This window comes from Gambusia affinis, linkage group LG03, assembly GCF_019740435.1.
Source record: "Gambusia affinis linkage group LG03, SWU_Gaff_1.0, whole genome shotgun sequence".
Lineage (NCBI taxonomy): Eukaryota > Metazoa > Chordata > Actinopteri > Cyprinodontiformes > Poeciliidae > Gambusia > Gambusia affinis.
This window is the reverse complement of record NC_057870.1, coordinates 28,913,035-28,937,553: the sequence shown is the minus strand read 5'-3', so window position 1 is coordinate 28,937,553 and position 24,519 is coordinate 28,913,035. Positions and strand designations below refer to the sequence as shown.

The following is a 24,519-nucleotide window of genomic DNA, read 5'->3' as shown; positions in this document are numbered from 1 at the left end:
CACAAGCATGAGAGGGAGGGAGAAATCAATGTGGATGCGCCAGACTTGGCTCTCTTATCCACAGAATCACAGCTCTCCCAGCTTGCCACCTCACGTTCCGCCTGAGGTTGTATAACAATAGAGAGGCAATCTGTGACTCATCAACCTGAAATAAAACAAGCAATTATTCATATCCTGCTTGGAAAAGGATTGAGTAAGTTAATAGTGCTGACAGGATTCTCAGCTAACCCTCCGTTTGATGTTCCTGTCATTTCTATTAAATTCACTGTATGGCACATTGACTTGTGTCAATGGAAGATGCTTTACTTGACAAATTCTATACTTTTAATTTAAGAAAGAAAATTGAATTTCTCTTAATGTTTCTTAAAGTTGCAGTATGTGACATTTATAGAAAATACATGTTTTTTACATATTTATAAAAACTTTCACTACGTAGTGACAGTATAACCTCGTTTAGATAATCTGTAAAAATATCTAGATCCTAGATCTCCTGCATGTGATCCAACTGCCATCTGCAGAAATATACTGCTTGTTCAGAAACAACAACCAAAAGAAGGAGGAAGACTTTATCCAATTTCAAATGTCTTTTTTGTCCTCGAGGGGCAATTTTCATCATGCTCGTGCACTGGTGACACCCTCCCCTTTGCTCTCTGCTACACTGCAGCTCCTTCCCCACAGTAGAACCTGGATGTGCAAGTTAATAACCATGGCCATTGGTGAAGGCAGATAAAGGTGTTCTCTGCCATTAGCATCTGCAGAAAACCAACAATTTTGAGTAGCGCTTACACATGCAAGATATTGTGTGTGCACAATCTTTCTTCCTGATTTTGATTGATTTTTTTCTTTCTCTGAGCTGTGCATTTCTGTAGATTGCAGTAGGATGACAGGAAGGATTTTTATTTGTCACCTGCTACACTGTCACGAGTCAAGACATAGTGGCATTTTTAACAAATATGTAAGAAAACCTTTTTTTAAAAGTTAGTGCAGTTATATAATTTAACTGTGTATATACAAGAAGTTCTACTGTGTATAATTATCAGGAAATACAAATGTTAATGCAGCATAATATGCAAAAGTATGCTTCTGTCAGCACCCAAACCGAGACTTGTTTATTATTTGAAAACTAGAAACAAATCTGAACAAAATGACTGGGCTTAGAAATGCATAAAATGAACATGTTTTCTTTGAATCGCATTGCCTGGTAAAGTCATAGTATATTACAGATTACACATGCCAGTACAACCTCTTCCACCAGAGACTTGGCTGCTCCACATGGCAGTAACAGCTCCTCTGCTTCTTTAAAAAGGCTAAGAGATTTTCTCAGTCAGAAAAAAGCTGAAATCGAGCCTCTTTCATTGTTTCTGCAGCACCGGGATGTAATTTGACTAAGTTACATGTTCTTATCGTACAAAGTGATGTTAAATATTAAGAAGTGCACAATGGAGTAAAGGATCTGGTAACAAAACACAAAAACAAATCAATTGTAGCTCTAACGCTATAGCACTCTGTCATGAATAAGTCAATGTTTATTTTTACTAATGCTTAAAAAACCTTTATCTTTCACCTTATGTTACATTTGCAGATATCCTGTGTCTGGCCATAGGGCACACAATCCATAATCCTTGTCAAAATAATGAGAGGAAAATAAGTACTTTGATCTTCTGCTGATTGAAACAGCTTGCTAATCCACATTTTATTTTGCTGCTAAAACAAATGTTTGATAGAGGACTCAGAGGACACTCAGCCAGGCCTGAAACCGTGTAAAAAAGATTGCTTCCTTGAATGAAGGTTTCTTCATCTACTTTCAATATGGAGTTACGAGATGGTTGATAAGTCATTCACCTCTGGGAACATGAAATGGCAACATGAAAAGTATTGATATTATGTGGACATATTGTTTGTATAAATATAGTCAGGCAACATTTTATTTCAGCAAATTGCTTGCTCTGACAAATCCAAGGCATGGATCAGAGACTTTTTGTTTTGGTTCACTTGCTCAGACAATAACTTTGATGTTTTGCCATTAATCGATTTTATTCAGAGCAAGGACAAAATGTCAAAAGCAGATATGCAGTTTCTTACAAAGACCCCCTCTTGTGAATTCACATACAAAACCAAAACTAGGCCCCCAAAAAGTTTAAAAGACTGGATAAGCAACAGATCAGAAATAGCAACTATGGCCTATGGAAAATGTGATTATTTCCTGGTAACGGGTCATTGATATGCTCATAATCTATTCTGTTTTGTGCAAGATGAAAGTTGGAAGAGAAACAGTATCCTATTTTAATCCTGAGAAGGCTAAAATGAAATAGAAATGCATGCACTAAATCTTTATATTCTATTTGTCATCTTAAAATAAAAGCAGATCTCAGCTGACCTTTGGTTTTCCAGTTCATCAGTAAGGGAACAAAATGTTTCAGGGGTCATTATCTTTGGGGGAAAAAACAGCCAATAAAAATCCATGCATACATTGTGAGAAAGTTCACAAAGAGAGAAACCTTCTTGCCAACTGTGCTAACCATGTCTGCTTAACTGAGAACTGAGGTACCATTTTATTTGCCTTAAGAGGGCAAAAAACTTAATATGCAGGAAAATATACTGCAGTTAAAAATCTGAGATAGAAGCTACAAAGCAAACAAGGAATGTGGATCACTTCTTTGCTTTGCCTTTATTTGAGGCAAATCCATCTTATAACTTAGTTTTTAGGAAAAACCTCTTTGATTCTAAAAATTTTGTCTTTTTAAAATCGTCATATAATAATTAAACAAGCATTAAGAAAGTGCATATGTTGTAGTGAGAATAGTTCACAAAAATCTTTTTATGCTGAGCTGTGGGGTTGGTGGCATCTTGAGAATAAAGCTGATAATGTCGCTATAGCAGGCATAAGTAGGTGACAAAATGGACACAAATTCATAGCAACACTTTGGTATAGTGAAGAACCACGTAAGTGATGTCCATCTGCTCTTCCAAAATGCTGCAGTATGTAGAATAACTATTTTGAAAGTTTAAAAAGTTCAGTAAGTTTTGTAAACTTCCATCCCTGACATCTCCTCTTGACAAAACTGCCTTTGATAATACTGAGTTATAAGACGAGGGAGTCACTAAGCCCTTTTGACTGAGAAATGTTGACATTATACGTATCTGAGAAAAAAAGTAAAATGATAACATTTTGTTCTTGTGACCTGACAGGTAGAGTACATTCATTGTGCCCGGTAAACATCTAGTATTCTCCACCAAGCCCTGTAGTGGTTATTATATTCTATATTGGCTGAATGGAACTCAGAGGCAGGCAGGCACAAATAAACACTCAACTGGAGAAACACACCAACATGTTTTGCCCTCCATACATCAAGTCCAATCTATCAGATGATTGGGAATTGTTCTTCTTCTTATTGAAAGAACAGGTGGCCATGAGATAGTGGTTTCATTTTTCACTGCTACTGCACTCCATGAGACCAGACTAATGATCAAAACACTGAGCCGCTCAAAACCATCTCTCACCCCTCACTGATAGATGTAGGATCTGATTGGGGGGGGAAATGTGAGCATGAGTCACCAGGAGTGTCTGTGTGAGTCAGTAAATGATTGGTTCCACATAACATTTTTTTATTTATTTATTTTTCTTGGTTTTCTTATGCACACTTGGACATACATTTAGACTTGTGTGTCTTTAAGCATTAGATGTGCATTAATGGAAAGTTGGGAATCCTCGAGCTCCAGGGAAATAAATTAAACATGGCTATGTGGGCAGACGCTGTGATGGATCACTTCCTTTCCTTCACTGACGGCATTCTCTGAGCAGTTTTCTTTTTCCTCTTTAACACACATACAGAAAAGCCTCCTCTCATCTTCCTCACCCTGTTTTCTGTTTAATCCATGCATGGCCCGTTGGTGCAGCACAATGCTGGGTACTTTCAAAGGAAAAACAGCATGCAGCTCAAAGAGAGGAGATGAAAGTGGTTTAATGATCTATAATATGTGGGTGGTGCTCATTGGCACAGAGCAAATTGTTTGTGTGTTCAGGTAAAACTGTTATTTGCAGTGAAAGGAACGATAGGTTGCAGTCATTGTGTTTTGAATTCTCCATTGACTGCTGTGTGCACTTTCAAATGAGACAACTAAAAACACAAACCAGTTCCCAGACTGAGAGAAAAGAAAAAAAAGGAATGTGAGAGGCATGTGATGTGTTATTTATTTGCATTTTTCTTCCAGCTCAGATTTTTGCAAGAACTGTAAGAAATGTCAACATTCTGCCTGAGGAATCCACTCAGGAGGTTTTGCAGTCATCTCCATTTGATGGCTCAGTGATGACACTGATGGAGGTGGCACAATGAGAAGCTTTGATGTGTGAAATAAAAGTGTGTCACGTCATGCAAACTTGCCAGTGTGCACGACATAAAACATAACACGCTCTCTCTTCAGTCCTGCTCCCTTGATTATCTGTGCTTCTGCCATTCTATATAGGGCGATGAGATTAGTGATCGCAGCTCCCATCTGCTATCTTTACGACTCATTTGTTTACTCACTGATTCACATCAGGGCTTTATGGCAGCCAAGGGGCTTCTGTGGCTCTGGGACTAGGTCTGGGGTACAGGGTTAATTTTATCCAATGATTTATCACATTTTCAATTAAGTGATGGTAAATGTGAAGTGTTGAGTGAAGATATTCTATTCATGGTTGAACAAAAGTTAAAAAGCCAATATTTAGAAATCCTAAGTAAAACTGTTGGAACAAAAACCTAGAAATCAGTTTTGACCTGGTGCACTATTAGCTATTTTACCCTCTGCATTTGTGAATTTAAATGTCAACTATTATCATTTTAAATCTAAAGTATGAAACATGACAAACGATAAACGATAAAGTATGAAACGATGACAGGCAACCGATAGATTGTCTTTCCAAACCTTAAAGGTTTATCACATGAGAAAGCCATTTGATTTCCCCTCTGAAACAGGAAGAACTGTTGGATGCTATATTCATGATGATATAGTATCCAACACCTTTCAGTTCATGTAGTTGCTACTACAGACTTTCATAGAACTAGACCCTGGTTAAGAAGACAGATCTTTTAAGATTGACATATCACAGCAAGGCAATTGACATAAAAAACCAAATCATTTTCCATCAAAACTAAATACTATTTGTAGTATTCAACAGGAAAATAATCCTGCAGAAATTTTGCGAGTCAATAAGGTTCGACTTTTGCCTTTTCAGTGTATCTGATACTATGCTGTACATAAGAGGATCAGTAGTTAAGCAAGGTTATTGGTGGTTTTTGAAATACTCTGTTGGACAGGGAGTTTAGGAGGACTTATGTGCTGCCCAAATTGTTGCAGAAATTACCAAGTAATTCATTTCAGTTTATTGATATGGCACAAGTTCAACAAGTTTTCTTAAGGTGCTTTACTAAACATATAATCCAAGTTATATACATACTGTACAAATATAGTCGATTCAATACAGTTGAATAGACAGATTAAAATCCAAATACATTCCATGTCACTTGTTATGGATGTTGTATGGTTTGGTTAATTAAACATGCTAGAAAAAGGTGTAAGCCTGTTGCATCCAGTTACTGACTTTGGAGCAACTTGTCCTCCTCAGTAACTTTACTGAGGCTGCAGCGATGAAAATACTTCAGCATGCTCACTTTGTTAAATGGCCAATATGGTAGGGGTTTGACTAATTCCACCATTTGAATACAGAAAATAAACAAATAAATGAGATGTTTGGTGTTATGACATAAGTCATTTTTCTAGTGAATATACATTTTACACCCTAAATAAAACAAAAGGCACAATATTAAAGCAGGTGTCAAAAGTCAGAGTAGATGTGTGGTTTTGTTTTGTTAGTGTTATAATTGTTTATCTGATCTTCTTCAAAGTAATTTTTTTTATTTAAAATTTTACATATATTTAAGAACAACATGACCGGTTGTATGTAGCCGATGATTAGTGGGTACCAGCCAATGGTCAGCTTCGTTTACCTGTTCTGTAGTCACACTGGATTTTGTGTACACCTTCTTATGTGTTGCCAATTATTTTATGGAGAAATGTCACTGCCTTGCTGAATGTTAACAACTCTTCCTCCTGGCTTGACATTTGAGTCATGCTAGTGTCAGATGTTGCTGTTAAATATTGACATTGTGTCATGTATCACTTTGACAGACCTGCTCTAGACTGCCCTCCGGATTCTGGCTGACCATGTACAAATAATTTTGTGATTATGGTGCAATGCCAGGAAACAGAGTGTGCTGTCTATTCATGGAATTCTGATATTTGTCTTTTATGCCAATGAAAAGTGTATTTTGTTGAATTATGGAGGAGAACCATAGGAATACTACAGATGATTGATTAAGCAACCAACTGGATTTTTCGGTAGTTCTCGTAAGGTCATAATCAAAAGGCCAATCATCTTGTGGTTAGGGATAAAGCAATACTTCTACAGCAGTTTACATAATTTGTAGTTCAACCTAAAATTATAATGTTCGTAATAATAAAAAAAGTGGTTCCAGTGATATAAAATCCAGTGGGGTGAGGATTGAAAACTCTCCCCCGGCATTCAGAAAGCATAATGCATCAGCCTTCAACTGTATTTTACAAAATTATTTTTGATAACTCCCCCTGCGATCTCATGGAGAGAAATAAAGCTTTAGCGTTATGCCCCCACTGTGGATATGATTGCGGCTTTTAAACCGAATGCGGATGGTTTCCTGTAATCTCTCAGTTCGCTGTCAACAGATAAAAATACATGATACTCCACAGCGGCTCAAAGCTACTATATTTGTTACTGTCAGTTCATGTACTGGCACACAATCCCTGATTATGGCTCAAACAGCAGCTGGGATGCAGCAACGAGACAATCCATCTATAAAAAAAAAAAAAGCTTGAGAAATTTCCCTGAAAAATAATGCTTTTCTATTCAGATGAGCAATGCTTTGAAAGACACCAAACTTCCACCCTTTAAAGTAACAAAGGTACATCTAAACAATCATACCAAGAAAAGTCAGTATTACATCAGTCATATCTGCCTATGCTGACTTCCTGTCTGACTGTGTCCTAAAATGCTGTCTAGGTTAATAATATGCAAAGTGGATGATAGGTTTAGCTGATTTGGAAGCTGTGCAAAATTCTTCGATTTGTAATCTGTGAAGGAAACCCAGAAACGTCCAGGCAACCAGTGAGAAGGGATTCTGTTGGCAAATGTATACCCTGAAGGTGTTCCTAAAATCAAAGGCATCTTGATTCCTAATTAAACCAATGGAACGGAGCAACAGTGACAGCTCTGCGGTGCTCTGCCGCTAACATTTCTTTTGAGTAATGATTAATGCATCCAATTTCTGTGATCTGCACTGACTGAAGTATCAGGGGTAATTAAATGATGATGGTCTACAGAGCACCGACTCCTCGCACAAAATGACAAGGCCATAATTACTATGAAGCTTAGATTCCCCCTGACATAAATATGAACTGTGTATCAATAACTGAGGAAAACGTATTTCCTGGTGAAACCTAAAGTGTGAAAATTACCCTTTACTGTACTAATTTTGTAAAAAGAAAATGTAAAAATGCATAGTCTTTGAACTTTTCCACTTGTATCACATTACAACCACAAAATGTTATATGCATTTGAAATTTGTCTGTGAAGAGGGAAGAAAAAGAAATAAAATAATCTGAAAAGTATTTGTGTTCAAGTCTCTTTACTGTGATAGCCATAAATAAAATCCAGTTCAACCTTCAAAAGGTTTTGGCAAGGTTACACAAACTCTTACATTTAATGTGTTAAAACCTCTTAGATATACAGCCCACAAGTCATGACTGTCCACCTGAACAACTTTGGAGAAGCTTCATTGAAACACAGTACAGGTCGGGGAATTGGTTGAAAGTACAGCTATACGCTGAATATGTGCAAGAAGTAGCTTTGATCAGTTCAGACCAAATCTGAACTTTTTGCCCTACAAGCAAAATGGTCAGTGTAATTGGAAAGCTAAAATTATTATGCTGTGGGAATGGTTTTCTTCAGCAGAGATGGGAGAGCAGGTCACATGATGGAAATGAATGCAGGTAAATTCTGTAAAAAACATGTTCCAGGCTACAAAAGACTGAAGACTAAGGGAGAGGCTCCATAAGTATGACGGCTCACGACATACGGTAACATCGAAGAATATTCAGGACCTACATCCTCTTGAGTACACTTCAAAATTGTTTATATACCATCTCTATACTATGCCATTGACTGTACATCTTAAGAGACACAAAAACTTAATATGCTTTTCCCTACTACTGCACAATAATGTGGTAATAACTGGTTTAAATCAAATCCATTGGAATGTGTGTTTGCAAGGCAACACAATGTAAGAGTTGCAGGGTTGTGATTATTTGTAAGACGCTCTATTTGCTTACTGAACTCTTATGGATTGCTACAAAGTTATGTCAGAAAAAGATTTCCTTTCAATATATTTATACCAGTGTAATTTAGCAAAACCCAATGAGGAGGAAAATGCAACTTTCTGTGAAAATTAAAAAAAATACAAAACTCAGGTTTGTAGATCAAAGTATAAAAGGTTAACCAATAATTATTTTTAAACATCTCACCAGCAAGCACAAAAATAGAAGCCTTGAAATTTCTAAATTGCAAATTATGAAGAGATGAGGGATATAATGTAGTTTAAGGTTTCTCAACGATTCAGGAACAAGCTTTGTTTTCTCATGACATCTTCAGACATAAAGATACAGTACAGGGATGCCTTCAGTGGCAGTGCGTGGCTGGAATAGAGTGGATAACAAATAAAACAGAAAACCACTTCAAATATAGAATGTGTCCTTTGCTGCAATTTAAATCCAGTCTGTTATTTTTATTATTATCTGTCCTCTCCAAGATAAATGGAGTAATAACAAAGGATGCCCACCCTAGTGTTGCTGACATTTTAGGGAGTCCTTTTGGAGCAGTAAAGATGCCCACTTGATAGATACCAGAGCTCTACAGATAGCACAATGACAAAAATGAGGAATGCTGTTAGTTGTGGTGGCGGATAAAAAAAGAAATAGGGATCTGTAGCAGAACTTGGATGGGTTGAAGGTGGGTGAAAATAATAAAGCTCCATGCAGTTCATCTGCAAAAAAAGGAAAAACCACAGAACATGATAAGACAGGACATGCACAGGGAGAGAGTCAGAGCAGACAGCTGCAGCAGTAGCCATCAAGCAAGAGAGAAAGTTTTATAGCGGCTGCTGCTAAAAAAAAAAAAAAATCCCTCAAGGAGCTGACAAACTCTCCTCTCGGTTTCTGCTTCTGTGTTTTCAGTACACTGGTCTGTAGAGAAGCTCCCCAGAGACAAGTCGACGTTTCAACTCCTTCCACAGCAGCTCTCTCTCTTTTTGGGCACCCTTCATGAAGCCTCGGTTCTCCTGTGCCCGTCGGGACAAGTAGGGCATCACCTCACTCACCGGTCCGTAGGGGACGTACTTGTAGACAGGAAAACCGGCCTGGCCTGAGAAAAGACAAAGAAAACAACGTATTCTACCATTAAAAGAAATTATTTTGTTATACCTTACCTTGTAGACCTATTACTAGTCTCAAGGAGAACCAATGTTTTGAAAGCGAATCAATCAATGTTTGCTCACAAAAGAGCTCAAAAAGTAATTGGTTCTAATCTCACTTTAATCTCAGAAAGAAAAAAAAGGAGAAGACAAAAAAAACATAATTTTCTGAGTAAACGAGATAATTGGTCAGTTTGCCATAAAACAGCCACTATGATAAAATGAAAGACATTTTTATTTGACAGTCAAGCCTCTCAGAACAAGTAGTTTCTTGTGTATTACCAAATATAGACTTTACTGCATTAAAAAAAAAAAAAGACTATCAACAACAATCCTAACCCAGTGTGTATGTCTTTGATTGACATCATTAAGTCTTAAGAGATGAGGTCATTTGAACGCCACAAACCTTTTAGTCTGTGTGCAGTCCAGCGGGGTCGCGCTGACTCTGACCCTGTCTTTAAAACTGATTTTTTGTGTGTGTGGTTATGGGAACTCAGTCTGACTATACCATTTCCTAACAGTAACATTTGCCTTAATAAGTGTCATAATAAGACACATAATCAAAACAAGCTTTAATTATATATGTTTTGTCAGTTAATAAAAATTGTATTTTTGCTTTAGGTTATTAAACCACGACAATTTCATAACCCATGGCTGTTTCCACAGTACAGGAGTTTTACAAGTTATGTTAGATTGACTCAAAAGGACATTTTACAGATGGACTCTTGTTGTTGGTCAGCTGCACTGACTTTGAAGTCGTCAGGTTACCTGCTAAGCATAACAACTATGATTTTCTTGGTGTTTACCTTTCAGATAAATGTTTTATCCAGAGTCATCCATCAAACTAAACACGTTGCAGCAAAACAAAGTTTTGATAAAAGCCTCCTGGCTAACAGTTTTCCTAAAAGACAATATCATAGAAATACATACATTTTGACTCTCTGAGTGACTGACAAATAATAAAAATCTCAGCTCATCTCTAATATAATTTTAGAAGGTAGTGACTCCAGTATGACTTCACCTTCTCTTTCTCTCTTCAGAAGGCAACAAAAAGAATTGGTGTATCTCTGTTTACATCCATAACAGTTCAGCCCATTTCATCCTGAGCCCCATGTTGACAGACAGCTGTCTTTCACCAGTGTGTCTGTCTTTGACTGACAAATAAAGTGGTGAGAAGCAACAGTGATGCTTCGTTAAGACAGGTGGTCAATACTGAGCTGTCTCAGTTCATATGTCACCTTGCAGGCTGGAGGCCGGCTTTGACATGTGAAATGCTTGTCCAGGTAACCTGTAAGGGTTCTGAGAGTAGCTTGAAGGCCTCGTGGGACGCAGCTGAGAGCTACAGGGGAGAGCACAGATAATGCACATCCTGCAGAGGCTGGACTGAAACTCTCAAATCATTGTTAGTTAAGGCAGGAAGGATTGTTGCCTTGTCCCTGTGTGACTGTGGAGGAGAGTGGGCAGAGTGCTTTGTGTGTTTTTCTCACCCAGTGGGAAGCTGATCTGATCACACATGCCCAGTAGTTGACCGAAGAACACCTTGTTCTCTGCTGGTAAGAGACCGAGCTCATTCATTCTGAATGATTGAGACAAACAAATAACATTAGCTCAGTTTCCGAGGAACATGCCTATTACTTTAAATAGTGCATTGGTGAGAAATCTAATCTTACCTTTTTAGGGTGTATTTTATTGTGTCCTCATTATGAGAGGCAACCATAACATTGGCCTTTCTGTTAAGAGCAATCTCGTCCAGCACATAGTGCAAACACCTTTCCAAAGAACAAATGAAAATCAAGAGGGGTTGGTTGTAATATTTTCTTCAAACATCGTAGATATGGTCACAATTAGGGTTGCACAATACAAGGAAAAAGTGAAATTGTATTAGTTTTGTTTTTTATTGTAAGTTCAATAGCCGTTGAAATTAAGCTACATTTTCCTCACTCTCGTAGTTCTTTTCCATCTTCACAAGGCCCTACCGATTACTTGTTATCCACTAACATCTACACCAGGTGTGGACACAAAAGGTAGGGAGAGTCTAACTAGAGTGGCAATTATTGTATCTTACTCAAAAGCAGAGTTTAAATGCAAAGCACTAAAAATATAATAGCTTGTTATATATTGCATCCAAGCTCTCCAAGTCAGAGTTTGGGATCAGATATGTTTTAGAAAAACTGCATGCGACTTTTAAATTGTGGGGTGGCAACTTTATGCAACACATCTAATCAGTTAGCTTTTTATGAAAATTGAAAATGTGAACTTAGTTTTGATATAACAAATTCAGTTCCAAAGTATCAGATTTAGTCATAAATGAAGAAACAAGCCATGGTTCAAACCTGTGGTACATTGTGCTAGTAGACTCATAGTTGGGGTTTATAGGGTCTTCATATTGGAACTCCTTTGCTCTCTCTTGCTCCTGATACATGTATGCTCCACGTACCAGCTTAGCGGCAAAACACCAACCTTCCCTTCTGGACAGTTCTACGTCCATAGTTACATTTTTGTATGCTTCCTGCAGAATAAAAAGAGAAGAGCAAGTGAGATTTTATTTATGTTCTCAATCGGCTCTACCTCTAGAGCTCTACATCTAATATTTTAGCAGTTTAAACATAAAATTCTTTAAAGTTATTGTATTGCTACAATTCTCAGGTAATTTATAAGTTTAATTGTTTGGTTTTGTTGGTTCTAACCTTTAGGTAGCACTGGTAGGTGTTGAAAACAACAGGCTTCTCCCTGTTGTAGATCTTCTGTGTATCCAGTGTAAGTTTACTGATGGCTGGCTGGAAATAGGTTTGCTCTGCATCCACCATTAAGCGAACACCATTTTCTAAGGCACACTGTGAAACAACATGTTTAATTAAAATTACTTAATGATGTACCAATCAAATTTTCTTTTCTACAATTAATCTTATTTAACACTTTGACTGTTAAATACAATGGGTAATGCACATTTCTCTGATACAAAATTCCATACCTTTCTAGACTAAGTCCATATTGTGTTATTACAAAGACCGAAAAAAAATCACTATGAATTTACTCCAAATACCGACAGCAATGTAAGTTTGAATACAAAGTCTAAAAAAACATAACTGAATGGAGAAAGATGGATGGAAGGACAGGAGACGGAAAAACAAATGGGTGGACAGCATATAAATAAAGGGATCGACGGTTGGTGATGGATGGACAAAAAATGAAAGGACTAATGGATTGATGAATTCGTGGGTGGATGGAAGGATGGACACAGCTGGATGCCGTGTTTAGACTACCAATTTCCATTTCTGGACATTTATTTATAAAGAAATTTCATACTTTTTCATACTCTGTAGGAACCTTTATGCAGCACTTTTCAAGTTTTATTAACCAATTATGAGAGGAATTTTCTAACTTGAACAGAAAAACACACACATTTGTACAATGACAGCTTTAAGAGTGAAGATAAGTTCATTATACAAGAACTAAAGCAAGTTGTTTTCATAGCTGCTTAACTAATGTGTATTCATTGATCCATACAGTAACATGTGAACAATATAGGCATTACAAGCAGAAAGATTGTAAGAAAAGGCACAAAAACATTGTACACATTGATATTGGTAAAAAATGTCAACTTTGCTAAAACTGTGTTCAGAGTTAATATATAATAAACATTTAGAGCAGGGGTCTCAAACTCCAGTCCTCGAGGGCTGCTGTCCTGCAACTTTTAGATGTGCCTCTGCTGCACCACACCTGAATAGAATAATTAGGTCATTAGCAAGGCTCTGGAGAACTGATCTACAGGATCAGGAGGAGGTAATTAAGCCATTTCATTCCAGTGTTTTGGACCTGTGGCACATCTAAAAACTGCAGGACAGCAGCCCTCAAAGACTGGAGTTCTGTGTGATTTCTGATTACCTTGGCCAATACATCAAGGCGCTCCAATGTCCTCTTTAGCTGATTCTCATCCTCTATGGTGAGGTTTTTCAGTAGAGGCTCCAGTTTATCCAGCTATAGAAACAACAAGCACAGATTAAACTACGGACCAAAACATATCTAAAAGGTAAGGTAAGATAAGGTACTTTTTACCTTACCTATGTATACCTATGTATACCTGAGCCACATAGAGCTCAGGTATACATAGAGCTACTACTAGAACACAGTGGTAGCTCTATGTATACCTGCAGGAAGCTTTCAATTGTGAAATCTCATAAATTTAAACAATTTAAATGTATTTTCAAATTCTAGGGGTTTTGATAAAATGAATAAATAAATCTTCCAGTAATTTTTTTCATCCTTTGTTACTTTTTATGTAATGTTTTAATTTAGCATATTGTCACATTGAATTACTGCCTCATATATGGAATATTTAACCTCAATTAACTTTCACTGGTTTTAAAAAAACAAAAACTCTGTACTTCGCTTCTAATGAGCACACTCTTTATTGGGGTGTTAAGTAGTTATTTGTTTATTTTTTTTGATAATACCACTTTTAATGAGAATGCTCTTAAAAATTTCTAAATGAGATTTGTTGAATCTAGTGGAATACTGCATATAGTGAAATAAAGAAAAAATAAAATAAATGTCAGAGAGATTAACTTTTAAAATATGGTATATAGATGGTTTTCATAGAATTTCAAATCCATAATTGTTAAATAAATTAACTGCAGCAAGTTGTTTTCATTCTTTAAGTACATTCTTTCATTTGGATTAGAAATAAATCCAAATGCTAGCAGAAACAGGCCTAACATTATTCATCAGGTGCTAATGAAAACAAACATTTTAACTGTAACTTATACTTATCAAGTTTGCAAGAGAAGAATTAATTCGATCCTAAATCTAATGCATAAAATTTGATTTGAATTGTGTTATGTTTCAAAGAATTATGCTCTTCTCACCTTTACATTTGGCACTAAAAGCAGGTCTGATGTGTTCACTCTGTCATCTATTAGACTGTTCCAATCAAGGATGTCAATGCATCTGTTGGGGATAAAAATGGAAGAATATTACATAATTGCACTAAATTATGATAAAGGTTTGCAACATTGTGATGCAAACATTGTGCATTATTTCTCATTAATGTTAATAATCTAACAAAACACACCTCATGTAAAGACAAAGTAGATTGTAAACAATGGACATGTGGTATTATGTGTTTGTGCCTACCCTGCTGATTCTCCTTTCTTTCTAGTGAACCAGCCATGGAAGTCACCTTTTGCACCCAGTTTGATCATCAATTCCTGTAATCACAAAAACAGCTACATTTCTAGGGCCTTCTGAATAAATCTCGGTGCAGGATACTTAATAAAATTGTGACTCTGCAAAATCCATAAATGTGCTGAGCATCAGAAGGACATAATAAGAAGATGTAATAGACATGCACATCCCCCCTTATAAATCACAGTGCTTGTGGAAATGAGCGCACTTGGATTAGACTTTATATCCAATTAATGATCAATGCAAAGCGGATCAAGAATGCTAATGAGAAATAATGTGCCTGCAGATTTCTGACTGCATACAGAAGCTGTGAGGAAGACCAAAAAATTTATTTCAAGTGCGAACAGGCAAGTATTTGCCATACGTGAAAAGCTATTTAATTCTGATTCTTGTATTCATGTTGTGTTCTTGCAGTAGCTAATATGAGTATTTATTTGTGAAAAAGTCTAAAAGGAAATAAATGATACTTAAACTTGCAGAACCCTAAGTAGTAATATCTATGCTATGCTTTGACTGCTTCTGTTTTTTCTCGCTGTGTTGACAGTAAGATTTTACCACTAAGAATCAATAAAATGTCTAACTTAGCTTTATTAAGCTCAAGCTTTTGCTTAACTTAGATCAGCTTTATTTAGTTGACCTTAACTAAGCCTGATTTATCTTTTGGTAAAGTAACTATCCCCTTTACCTTATTTCTACCATTTATCTTGGTTTAAGATCTTTTATCTTACTTTAGATTATATTATCCTAACATAGTTTATGTCAGGTTGCCTTAGTTAGTTTTCTGAGTTTTCATAGTTCAGATTTCAGATAAGATCAAAATTTTACTTTTTTAATGTCTGCCTTTATAACTTAGTTTGGTTTAACTAAGCTTCTCTTCAATCTTAGTTGACTTTACCTTATCTTACCTTTTCTTGGTTTACTTTGAGTAGGATAAAGTTATTGTAGCTTATTGCCTGTCCTTGTTCAGTGAAATTGAGTTTAAAATAATTTATCTTCTCTTATCTGATCAAATTTTCAGATTTTTAACTTGTCTTAGTTTAGCCTAATTTTTCTTACCTTAGTTTGATTTATTGTACATTAATTTATCTTATTGTTACATGTCCTGTTTTATTAGAATTTTCTTACTGTCTAACTCATTGTCTTATGTTTTTATCTCCTAAAAAAAATTTCAATGTAAACAGCATCTTACTAACATGAGCAAGAATTTTTGGTCTTTAGATTATAGTAATAGTCTGTACTTGTATAGTGCTTCACAAAGTCCCCAAAGTGCTTCACATTACATCCACTGGTTCACGACTTCATGCACACATTCACATGCTGATGGTAGCTATTGATTGTAAAGAGGACCTGCATACTCTGCAAGAAAAGCCAAGACCAACTTTAACATGTAGACAAGCTGCACATCAGTTCGCCAGCTTATCTCCTCACTGTTAGAAGTGCCAATTTTCTCAATGTCCTTAATGTTCAAACATGAGTTTGAACATTAAGAAGCGGAGTCTACAGATGCAGACTCCACTTCCGAGCTTTTTTCAAGTCCCATTATTTTGGGCATGTAGTATAAGGTTAAAAAATAGGCTCCTGCATAACAACATGTAGGAATTTCTGTTGCTGTCTACGCGGTGTTTGTGAGAGATAAATTTACCCATATGAGATTGAATTAAAAGATCTCTGGACTCAAAGAAGAAGAAAAAAACCTACCTGCAACTGTGTCAGCTCCAGCCTCTGGTCCAGGGCCTCCATGCCATCCTGCTGTGATGACAGGAATGTGAAAAATCGCTGCCATTTCACGAGGACCTCTGAGAACCAAAGCTTATCGAAACAAAGAGAAGAAAAGATCTTATTCCTCTTCTCTCCTGCTGCTATTCCTCGAGCTAGATTGTCACACTGAGCTTTACATTACCATTTACAGCTTACCAGAAGCTGGGGTCGTCCAAGTGCAGTCATTTTGATTGCAGAAAAGCCATCTATAGAACTCCCACCTATGGATAGGAAACAGATTATGATGTAAAGACTTTTGCTTTGTAATAATTTAGAAAGAAGTAAATAAAGCATATTGCATAACTATTGGAGTCCTATTTAAATTCATAACTTCAATAAAATGCATGAAACCAGCTTATTTTCAAAATGTATCACTTATTTAGTTTACCCACCAGATGCTTTGATGCACTTCATAAAGGTCTCCATATGCTGGTCACATTTGGCCTCATCAGCATAGATATATGTACAGGTTCCAATCACTTCCCTCTGACTGCCGCCTAATTGCTTGCCTGCTTCGTAGTTTTTCTCTATGTAGCCCTCGCCTGGGGATGAAAACAAATTTGCATGCCTATTTCTTCTAATTGCATCATGTGCTGTGTACACAAATGAGAACAAAACAAGGCAGCTTACCTATGCTCCCTTTCCCTCCAGTGGAAACACTTGAGCTGAAATAGGAGTGTTGAGAAAAGGCAGTTAATTTGCTCAGGATTGGGGGGCAACATTAGAAAAGCGAGTTGCATCAGATTTTGCGAATTCACATTTCTTTGTGAACATGTTTGGCCTTGTGGCATGCCGTAGAGTGTCATTGTGTTTGATGACCTTAAACACTGTATGCTGAAACATCCTTGATGTTTGATGTTGACTCTCTCATGGGGCCTTGAAGCGTCACTTTTCACTTGACCTATTCCCCCTTCTCATCATAAGGTATCAGACAAAGCTCATGTAAACAAACATCTGACTTAACAGAAAGCAAGTCAGTCATCAGAAATTCAGGAGAGCTGATGGGAGTTGTGTCCTTTTACCACTGCAACGTTTTGACAGAATGAAGCAGTTGAAAATTGGATCACGCTGCAATACAATTCATATAGACCTAAAAACGTTTTTAAAAAAACAAATTTCAGTGATATTTTAGATTGTGAGCTCTGCTCCCTATATTTTGAATTGTTTGCACTGTGAAAGCACAACATCTTTGGATTTTTGGTCTAGTTCTTAGTGCAAATATTTTAGTACACTTTAAATAAGACAAAACTAACTTACAGTTAACATTTCAGCCAAACAGGAGCTTGTTTTAAGTAAATAATTTCTTAATTCTGATGAAAAAGAACTAGTTTCATTAGAAGATTATTTCATTTATAATAAGGCATTTCCCCATGTTATGGGAACAGACATCAGTTTCATAAAATTAACTAATATTCATTAGTATTAGTTAGTACTAAGTAATACTAACAATAAGATATAAGTACCCACTCAGACTTACTATGAGTGAGTAATGACTTCTAGCATTAAAACCAAGATTAGATTTGTTGTTTTATCACTTACAAAACATAAGGCTTTAAATATTTGCTTTTAATAATATATATTAGGCAATAAAAAAAATAAATATAGGGATTCTTTTAACACTGACAAAGCAACCTGGGGATTACTGTAGGCATCTTCCTCTTAAAATTAACCCAGTGTCTGTTTCTCTTCCTTGTAGTCTGGATTTTCCATCTCACTGGGGAGCTTATCAGATGGAGTCGGTGTAATTTTGTTCCCTGGTCTAAAAATGAGCAAACTTAAATGTTTCAGGTCATGAAATAAATTTTAATATCAGACAGAAATAAATAGTAAATACAAAATGCAAAATCTAAATAATGAACTCTATCAAAACTACCCTTGTTCTACGTAAAAATATAACTGAATTAACTAATTACCCACATTTGTTTTTGCATTTAGTTTGTATTCAGATCTAGAACATTTAACTGTGACAAAAACATCCAAGCAAAATCTGTAAGAGCCATGTACTTTTTCTCAACACTGTAAAATAAAATAAGTAGGTCATAATGAAGGTAATGGCATTCGACAAAACATGAAAAAAACTAAGGAACATTTTTGTGCCACGATTTGACACAGTAGTCAGCTGTCACTCTACATCAACATAGAATTATGCTGCCTGAAAACCTTACATTTCATTCACCGTTTTTGACCTTTTAAAAATCTAAGATGTCATACAAGATATAAAGGGTCTTTGTACTTAGTACAATATGCTGAATAAATCTGACAAGTTGGTTTTTCTACTTTGCTTCTAAGAAATGCTCATCAAAATGTTCCCTCTTATTCATTCAACTGACTCAAGTAACTGTGAAGCAGGCCAAACTGTCTATATTTAATTTTGGACTGTGAGAATGTTCTAATTATTCCACATATGCATCAACGCCCAGAGCTGAGAGTGAAGTAACATTGCTGCTGTCTAAAGACAGTGGTTGCACAAGGATTTTACTGTCATCCTAACTTACATCAGGAGGCAGATCAGATAGCTTGTGCTGTCCATGTGACCAGGTGCCAGGCAAGTGACAAAATACTGCCAATCTAAATAGGTGCCAAAAAATCACAGTTTTTATCTTAATCTTATTTTCTTCACAATTCTTCATCTAATTTTTATAATTTAGAGGAATAGTTGCCAATTATAAAATGTATGGAATTTGTCATATATTTGATAAAAGTTGATGGACCTAACATCTTAAACACAAATTCAGAGAAATGATTATTCATAACTTATGCAGTATCAGTTCTAATGTAAAATAAAAAGCAACAAATGTTATATCACCTCTCTTTCTGGGTTTCCTCCTTCTGGCTGATGTCCTCCTCGACACTGTAGTCCAGGACAGAGCCAACGCCAAAAGCCTGGTTCTTCTGGATCAGAGGTTTAATGGATATATGATCCTCCCCAGCAACAAACTGGCCATAGAACGTCATCTTCATGAGCTGATCAAAAACCTTCTGGCCTAGAATTTTCTTACCAAGATTCATTATCTAGGCAAAAAAGAGAAAATATTGCTATAGTCTTGGAGTATGAGAGACAATGACAGTGTGGCTCTTCATTTGTGTCACTATAGTACTGAATCTACATGACTCATAGCACCCAATGACAAACAATTACTTGCCATGTTTTAAAAGTACCTAACAATGTAAAACATAAAAGCAGTAAGCTACTGCTGAATAGATAGTTAAGAAAAAAAGTAAAGAAAACTAAACATCAGTAAATTATTGTGAAGGTCAAGATTGTGCATGATACCTCCATGCACATTACCATTGCAGTGGTAATGTGCAAACATTACCACTGCAATGCAGCAGGTATGCTTTTATCCTAATGCTTAAATATTGTAAATGGAAACCACCATGAACTGGCAGTTTGGCCTTAATGAGGTTTAAATAGTACAAATATTTTAATGAAAAATAAACTAAGGTGTGTATCTATGTGTTTGTTTCTATTGGGTATATTTAATTTAACATGAGTAGAGACTTCAAAAGGTGTAATCTCTGTACTGTGACTCTGTCATTGAACTTATAGTTTTATGGTGTCAGAGGTATTGTTTAACTGTGGTTTTGAAATACATACTATACTGCTAGTTATTGGTGATTTTAGATAATGCCTAAAAATTAAGCTTTGTCCATCACATATTCTCTTGATATACTGGAGAATCAGAGAATCAAATATCAATAGTGCAAATAACTTCTTGAGCTTCAATATTTATCAGCTAATTACACAAGTACAATACATTCAAGCTCTCTATGCCAGAAACAGATGTGCAGATGATTTTTGCTTTATGAAGCAGAAAATCTTTTAGGAAGCTATTAGAAAGGTCAGTTCATAAAGTCATACAAAACTGCAAATAAGGTAATTGTTGCCAAAACAGCAGATAAAGGTAATACTAATTTTCTATAAACAATATTTCTTAAATTAAATGAAAGATAAAATTTGCCAGTAGCTGCAAAAACTATGTCATATCTGAAGTGTGTTTAAAATGCAATAAATGGATTAATATTTTATAGATAACAACTTTGTGACATTCACACACATTAATGCAAATTACGTTTTGCTATCATTGAGCAGACTTAATTTTATTTAGTCTTTTGTACTGATTTAGCACTTAGGTCATTTTTTTTATTATTTCACACATCTGATAAGATTTATAATGATACAGGGTAAATTAAAATGGGACAAGATGATATTCTTAGCAAAAGTCAGACAAGTAAGAATGAAGATGAAAACAGCCTAAGAATAATTTGATACAGTTCTCTGATGTGTGAAATATGGATAGATGTGCATCTGTTAGGCAGACAAAGTAGCTTTGTCACCACATTAAATAATTAGTGGATAAGAAAAGTGTGTTTATATCTGAACAACTACACATTTATTATTGCTTATTTAACATCTGCCACATTTAAAGTAACATTGTGCATGTGAACGGAAATATTAGTCCATACAAAACCTCTAAGCTACCTTACTTCATAAATAGTATCTAGCTTACATTATGCAACAGGTTGCAAAGAGCTTGGCGTGCAAAGGCAGGTTGTAATTTGAGACATGGGTGTACTGCAGGATGTTTGGTTGGTTAGCGGTCAGGGACAACACGTTAGACTGAAATGTATTGTGGTTTCATTTTATGTTATACAAATTTGAAAATTGGTAAAGATACTAATTGTTTTTACAGCTACAAATATTTGGGTAAAGGCCATCAGCTCTGACTAATAAATCATATCTAGGCTACTGTGACAGGGTAATGCCTACGGTAGGATCGCGTGTCTTGCTTTTAAGTTTATCGCCATTCTTCTAACCTGTTGCTATAGTGTGGCAAATACTGCTCACAACATCATAGTATTAATTTAAATCATTCTGAACCCACAAAACTACATCACCAGAAATATTCCAATTCCTATTTGTTAGTTTGCTTCTGTCTGCATTACCTCTTCATTCTTATCAACCAGGAAGTCATAGGAACAAAGTTTGAAAACCACCAAACTTCTGAGTAGCTCTAATGAGTCTTTGCTCCTGTAAGCTTCCTGGCTTTGCTCAAAGTCTACGGAGATCTCGTTAGCGGCGGAGGAAGAGTTGGTGCGGTCTCTCCCTGCTCTCCCACTCTTCCCAGGAGACTGCAGTCGGGCAGAGGCACGCTGTGCTCCGCTCCGGTTTCTGTCATGGTCCGTCTTCTCCGGCCGGGTCGTCGAGCTGGAGGTAACGGTGGATCGCAGTCTCCGGTTGTACGATAACCTCTTCAGGAGAATCTCTGCATTTACCCACTTGGGGGCTGGCACGGTTTTGAGGCAAAACATCCGGTAATGATAACGTAGATAAGAAAGAATTGTCAAAGTCAGCACACCATCTTCTTAGCTTGTCACGCGACAGTGTAAATAAACAGGACGTGTCTGTCAAAGGAATCACCTGATTGGTGGGAAGAGGGTGTGACGATCTCCACACCCAAAAACTATGCATCTGATCCAGCTTCTCAGAAAAGTATTCAATGAGTGAACTCCTCTTGGTTATGTGACTTTCATCACATAAGCAGGTGTGGTTCGAGAGGCAGTTTTAACTGGTTCTGTAAAATAACTGATTAGCTTCCCCACCACCTTAAAGCTAAGTAGCTTTTTCACAGCACTGCAAAATGCAACTGTATCTGAATTCATGCGTTCCAGATTTATTCTTTCTTTCACATTTCACAGGTTGAATCTTTTATCATCCATTCTCTTTGACTGTCTAGCTCATTCTGAGGTATCCCAGGAATTATCCAGAGAGATTTTAGTAATTCCAAGAAGTTCTAGAACTATACTAGGGTTTCCTTTCCGTGGGATGAGGTCTGACAAAAAACAACTTCAAGTTTTTCTGCAAGACTCACAGAAGGAATCCACGTCTTTGTAACTTATCTCAGCTTATTCCTGTTATTGTGGAGTAGCAGGAGCTCTACTCTGAATTTTCCTCAGATCAATGTACTCCTCAGCCCTCTCTAAGGCTGAGCCAGGCTGCTCTATGAAGGAAGCTCTTTCATCTGCTTATATTCAGAATTCTTTTAGTTATGGTCCACCTCTTATTGTCATAGGTTTAGCCTGGAATGTGAGCATAGTGGAAAGTGGAGAGCTTTTCTTTTCAACTTAACTTTTGGTACTCTGGACTAGGAACAGCATCTTCATTACTGAAAATTTATCATTTAAATAAATGATAAATGGCTTTGTCACCACATTAAATAATGTGGTGACAAAGCCATTGTTATTTTTGTGGAATTTTCTCTAGAATAGTGATAGCATACCTTTTGCATCTGTTTCAAATAATGGCAGAGACCAATGAAACACATTTGTTCATTTGCTTTGATTTGTCAGAATGTTGAGGTCCTAATTTCACTTGAGCATGTCCTTTTGGTTCAAACCTATAGTCCCACTCCAATTTACTTTAGAATGAAATAATTCCACTATAGCACACTTTGTACTGGATATGATTACTTTAAACTTTGTTGTTGAACACATTTAACTACTAAGCTGAAATTTTGGTGGCATTTAAATGTTTTTTTGTTTGTTTGTTTGTTTTTTGTTTTTCTTTGGTTGCTGATAACTTCCCTAATTGGGCTATCAGACAAAATATTTTCTTTAGCCTCTTAAAATGTCTGATCTCAAAAATAACAAGTGAAAATTAAAAGAAACCCTTATACCATTATGATAAGTGTGGATATGGGTTTTGTTTTTTATTTGGTGTGTTTATCCAATCATTTTGTTTATTTATGTTGGAAACATCTTGCTGTATTCAGTTCTTTTCTCTACATTTATTATTTATTAAATCTCTGCTCTTTTCATCACTGTCAGTCTCTATGTTTGGGTCCTTTACTAACTACAAATGCAGTCGTAATCAGTGCACATCCAGACCCATTCATTATATATAAGAAGGGTCAGTAAGTAACTCAATACATGTCATACGGTGGCCACATGCAAGTTTAATTATCCCTTAATGATTTCGCCCTACATCCTTTGAGTATTGGTGAAATTGTGCATCTAAAAGTTGCAGGAATGTTGTGCAAATTGGGCACAGCTATCCACATTGAATAAATTTATTTGTGTTCTGATATTAGTCATTTGCCAAAATATCAACATTTAAGCAGGTATTAAAATCTTTTAACTGTCATGAGGATACCAGTGTCCTTGTAGGCCCACTGAATTATATTTAAGTGTTTTGTGGGTGACAGTTAAGGGGTTAAACATATGTTTTCTTCAGTCTTATTAAATCTACATTTCTGGATTACATTTTGTCATGTTAAGCCAGCAAAATATGATATGTTTAACAAGGATTTTATGCCATAAGCAAACATTCCAAAGTGTGTGTGTGTTTGTTTGTTTTTTTGTTTTTTAAATAAAACTAAGAAAGGTTTGCCTGACATTTGTATTTAGACATCTTTACTCTAAAATTAGTATTCAAAGTCCACATGTGTACATTTTAATCTCAGTATAAATTCAGATATTCTATGAAGAACTCATATTGGTTACAGAACGTTACTGAACAAACAGATGGTTAAAGCTACAATGCAACAATTTAGATTGAAGTATAATCAAGTCTGAGAAAGGCCCAGTCAAAGTCCAGACCTAAATCTATTTAAGAATTTACAGAAACATTAAATATTACTGTTTACAAATACACTCCATCCCATCTGATGGAGTTTATTGTTTCTAGTTGTGAAACAGTGGTGGAGACACAACACAAAAGCTTTGCAGTTGTAATTGCAGCAAAAGCAGTGACTCGGGGATTAAAAGCACATTATAACACACTTTTCAGATTTTCTTTCTAAAAATAAAGCACAACTGAAAGCCGTTTACCATGTTCTATTTACCTTACAGTAACACACTGTAAAATAAAATCCTAATCAAATTCATTTTAATTTGTGGATGAAACGGAACAAAATATAGAAATGTGCTTTTTTGTATGACACTGTTACTGCGTTGGTAACAAGGATCTACACATTCATTCACAGCAGAGGTTACTGAAGATGTCATGTACAGGCATCATTTTGGACCTGAGGGGGGA

The 24,519-nt window shown here is 36.1% G+C and overlaps 1 protein-coding gene across 1 annotated transcript; it reads right to left on the bottom strand.

Annotated features, from left to right (window-relative positions):
• Positions 1–5,311: 5,311 nt before the first annotated feature.
• prodhb (proline dehydrogenase (oxidase) 1b) lies at positions 5,312–21,896 on the bottom strand. The gene is made up of 14 exons (XM_044112424.1): positions 21,429–21,896; positions 19,288–19,493; positions 17,112–17,146; positions 16,874–17,023; positions 16,638–16,702; positions 16,422–16,532; positions 14,673–14,746; positions 14,405–14,486; positions 13,425–13,517; positions 12,227–12,373; positions 11,873–12,048; positions 11,210–11,308; positions 11,027–11,115; positions 5,312–9,490 (listed from the first exon to the last, which is right to left on the bottom strand). The coding sequence occupies exons 1-14, from the start codon at positions 21,792–21,794 to the stop codon at positions 9,300–9,302; spliced, it is 1,884 nt and encodes a 627-aa protein (XP_043968359.1). The 5' UTR covers positions 21,795–21,896; the 3' UTR covers positions 5,312–9,299.
• Positions 21,897–24,519: the final 2,623 nt, after the last annotated feature.

Excerpts from the sequence above, each read along its gene's own strand:
- prodhb (XM_044112424.1), bottom strand. The coding sequence starts at position 21,794 with ATGTTTTGCCTCAAAACCGTGCCAGCCCCCAAGTGGGTAAATGCAGAG. Across the intron at positions 17,147-19,287 it reads GAGGAAACCCAGAAAGAGAG|CTCAAGTGTTTCCACTGGAG; the intron begins GTGATATAACAT and ends CTCCTATTTCAG. Across the intron at positions 17,024-17,111 it reads TGGAGGGAAAGGGAGCATAG|GCGAGGGCTACATAGAGAAA; the intron begins GTAAGCTGCCTT and ends TTTCATCCCCAG.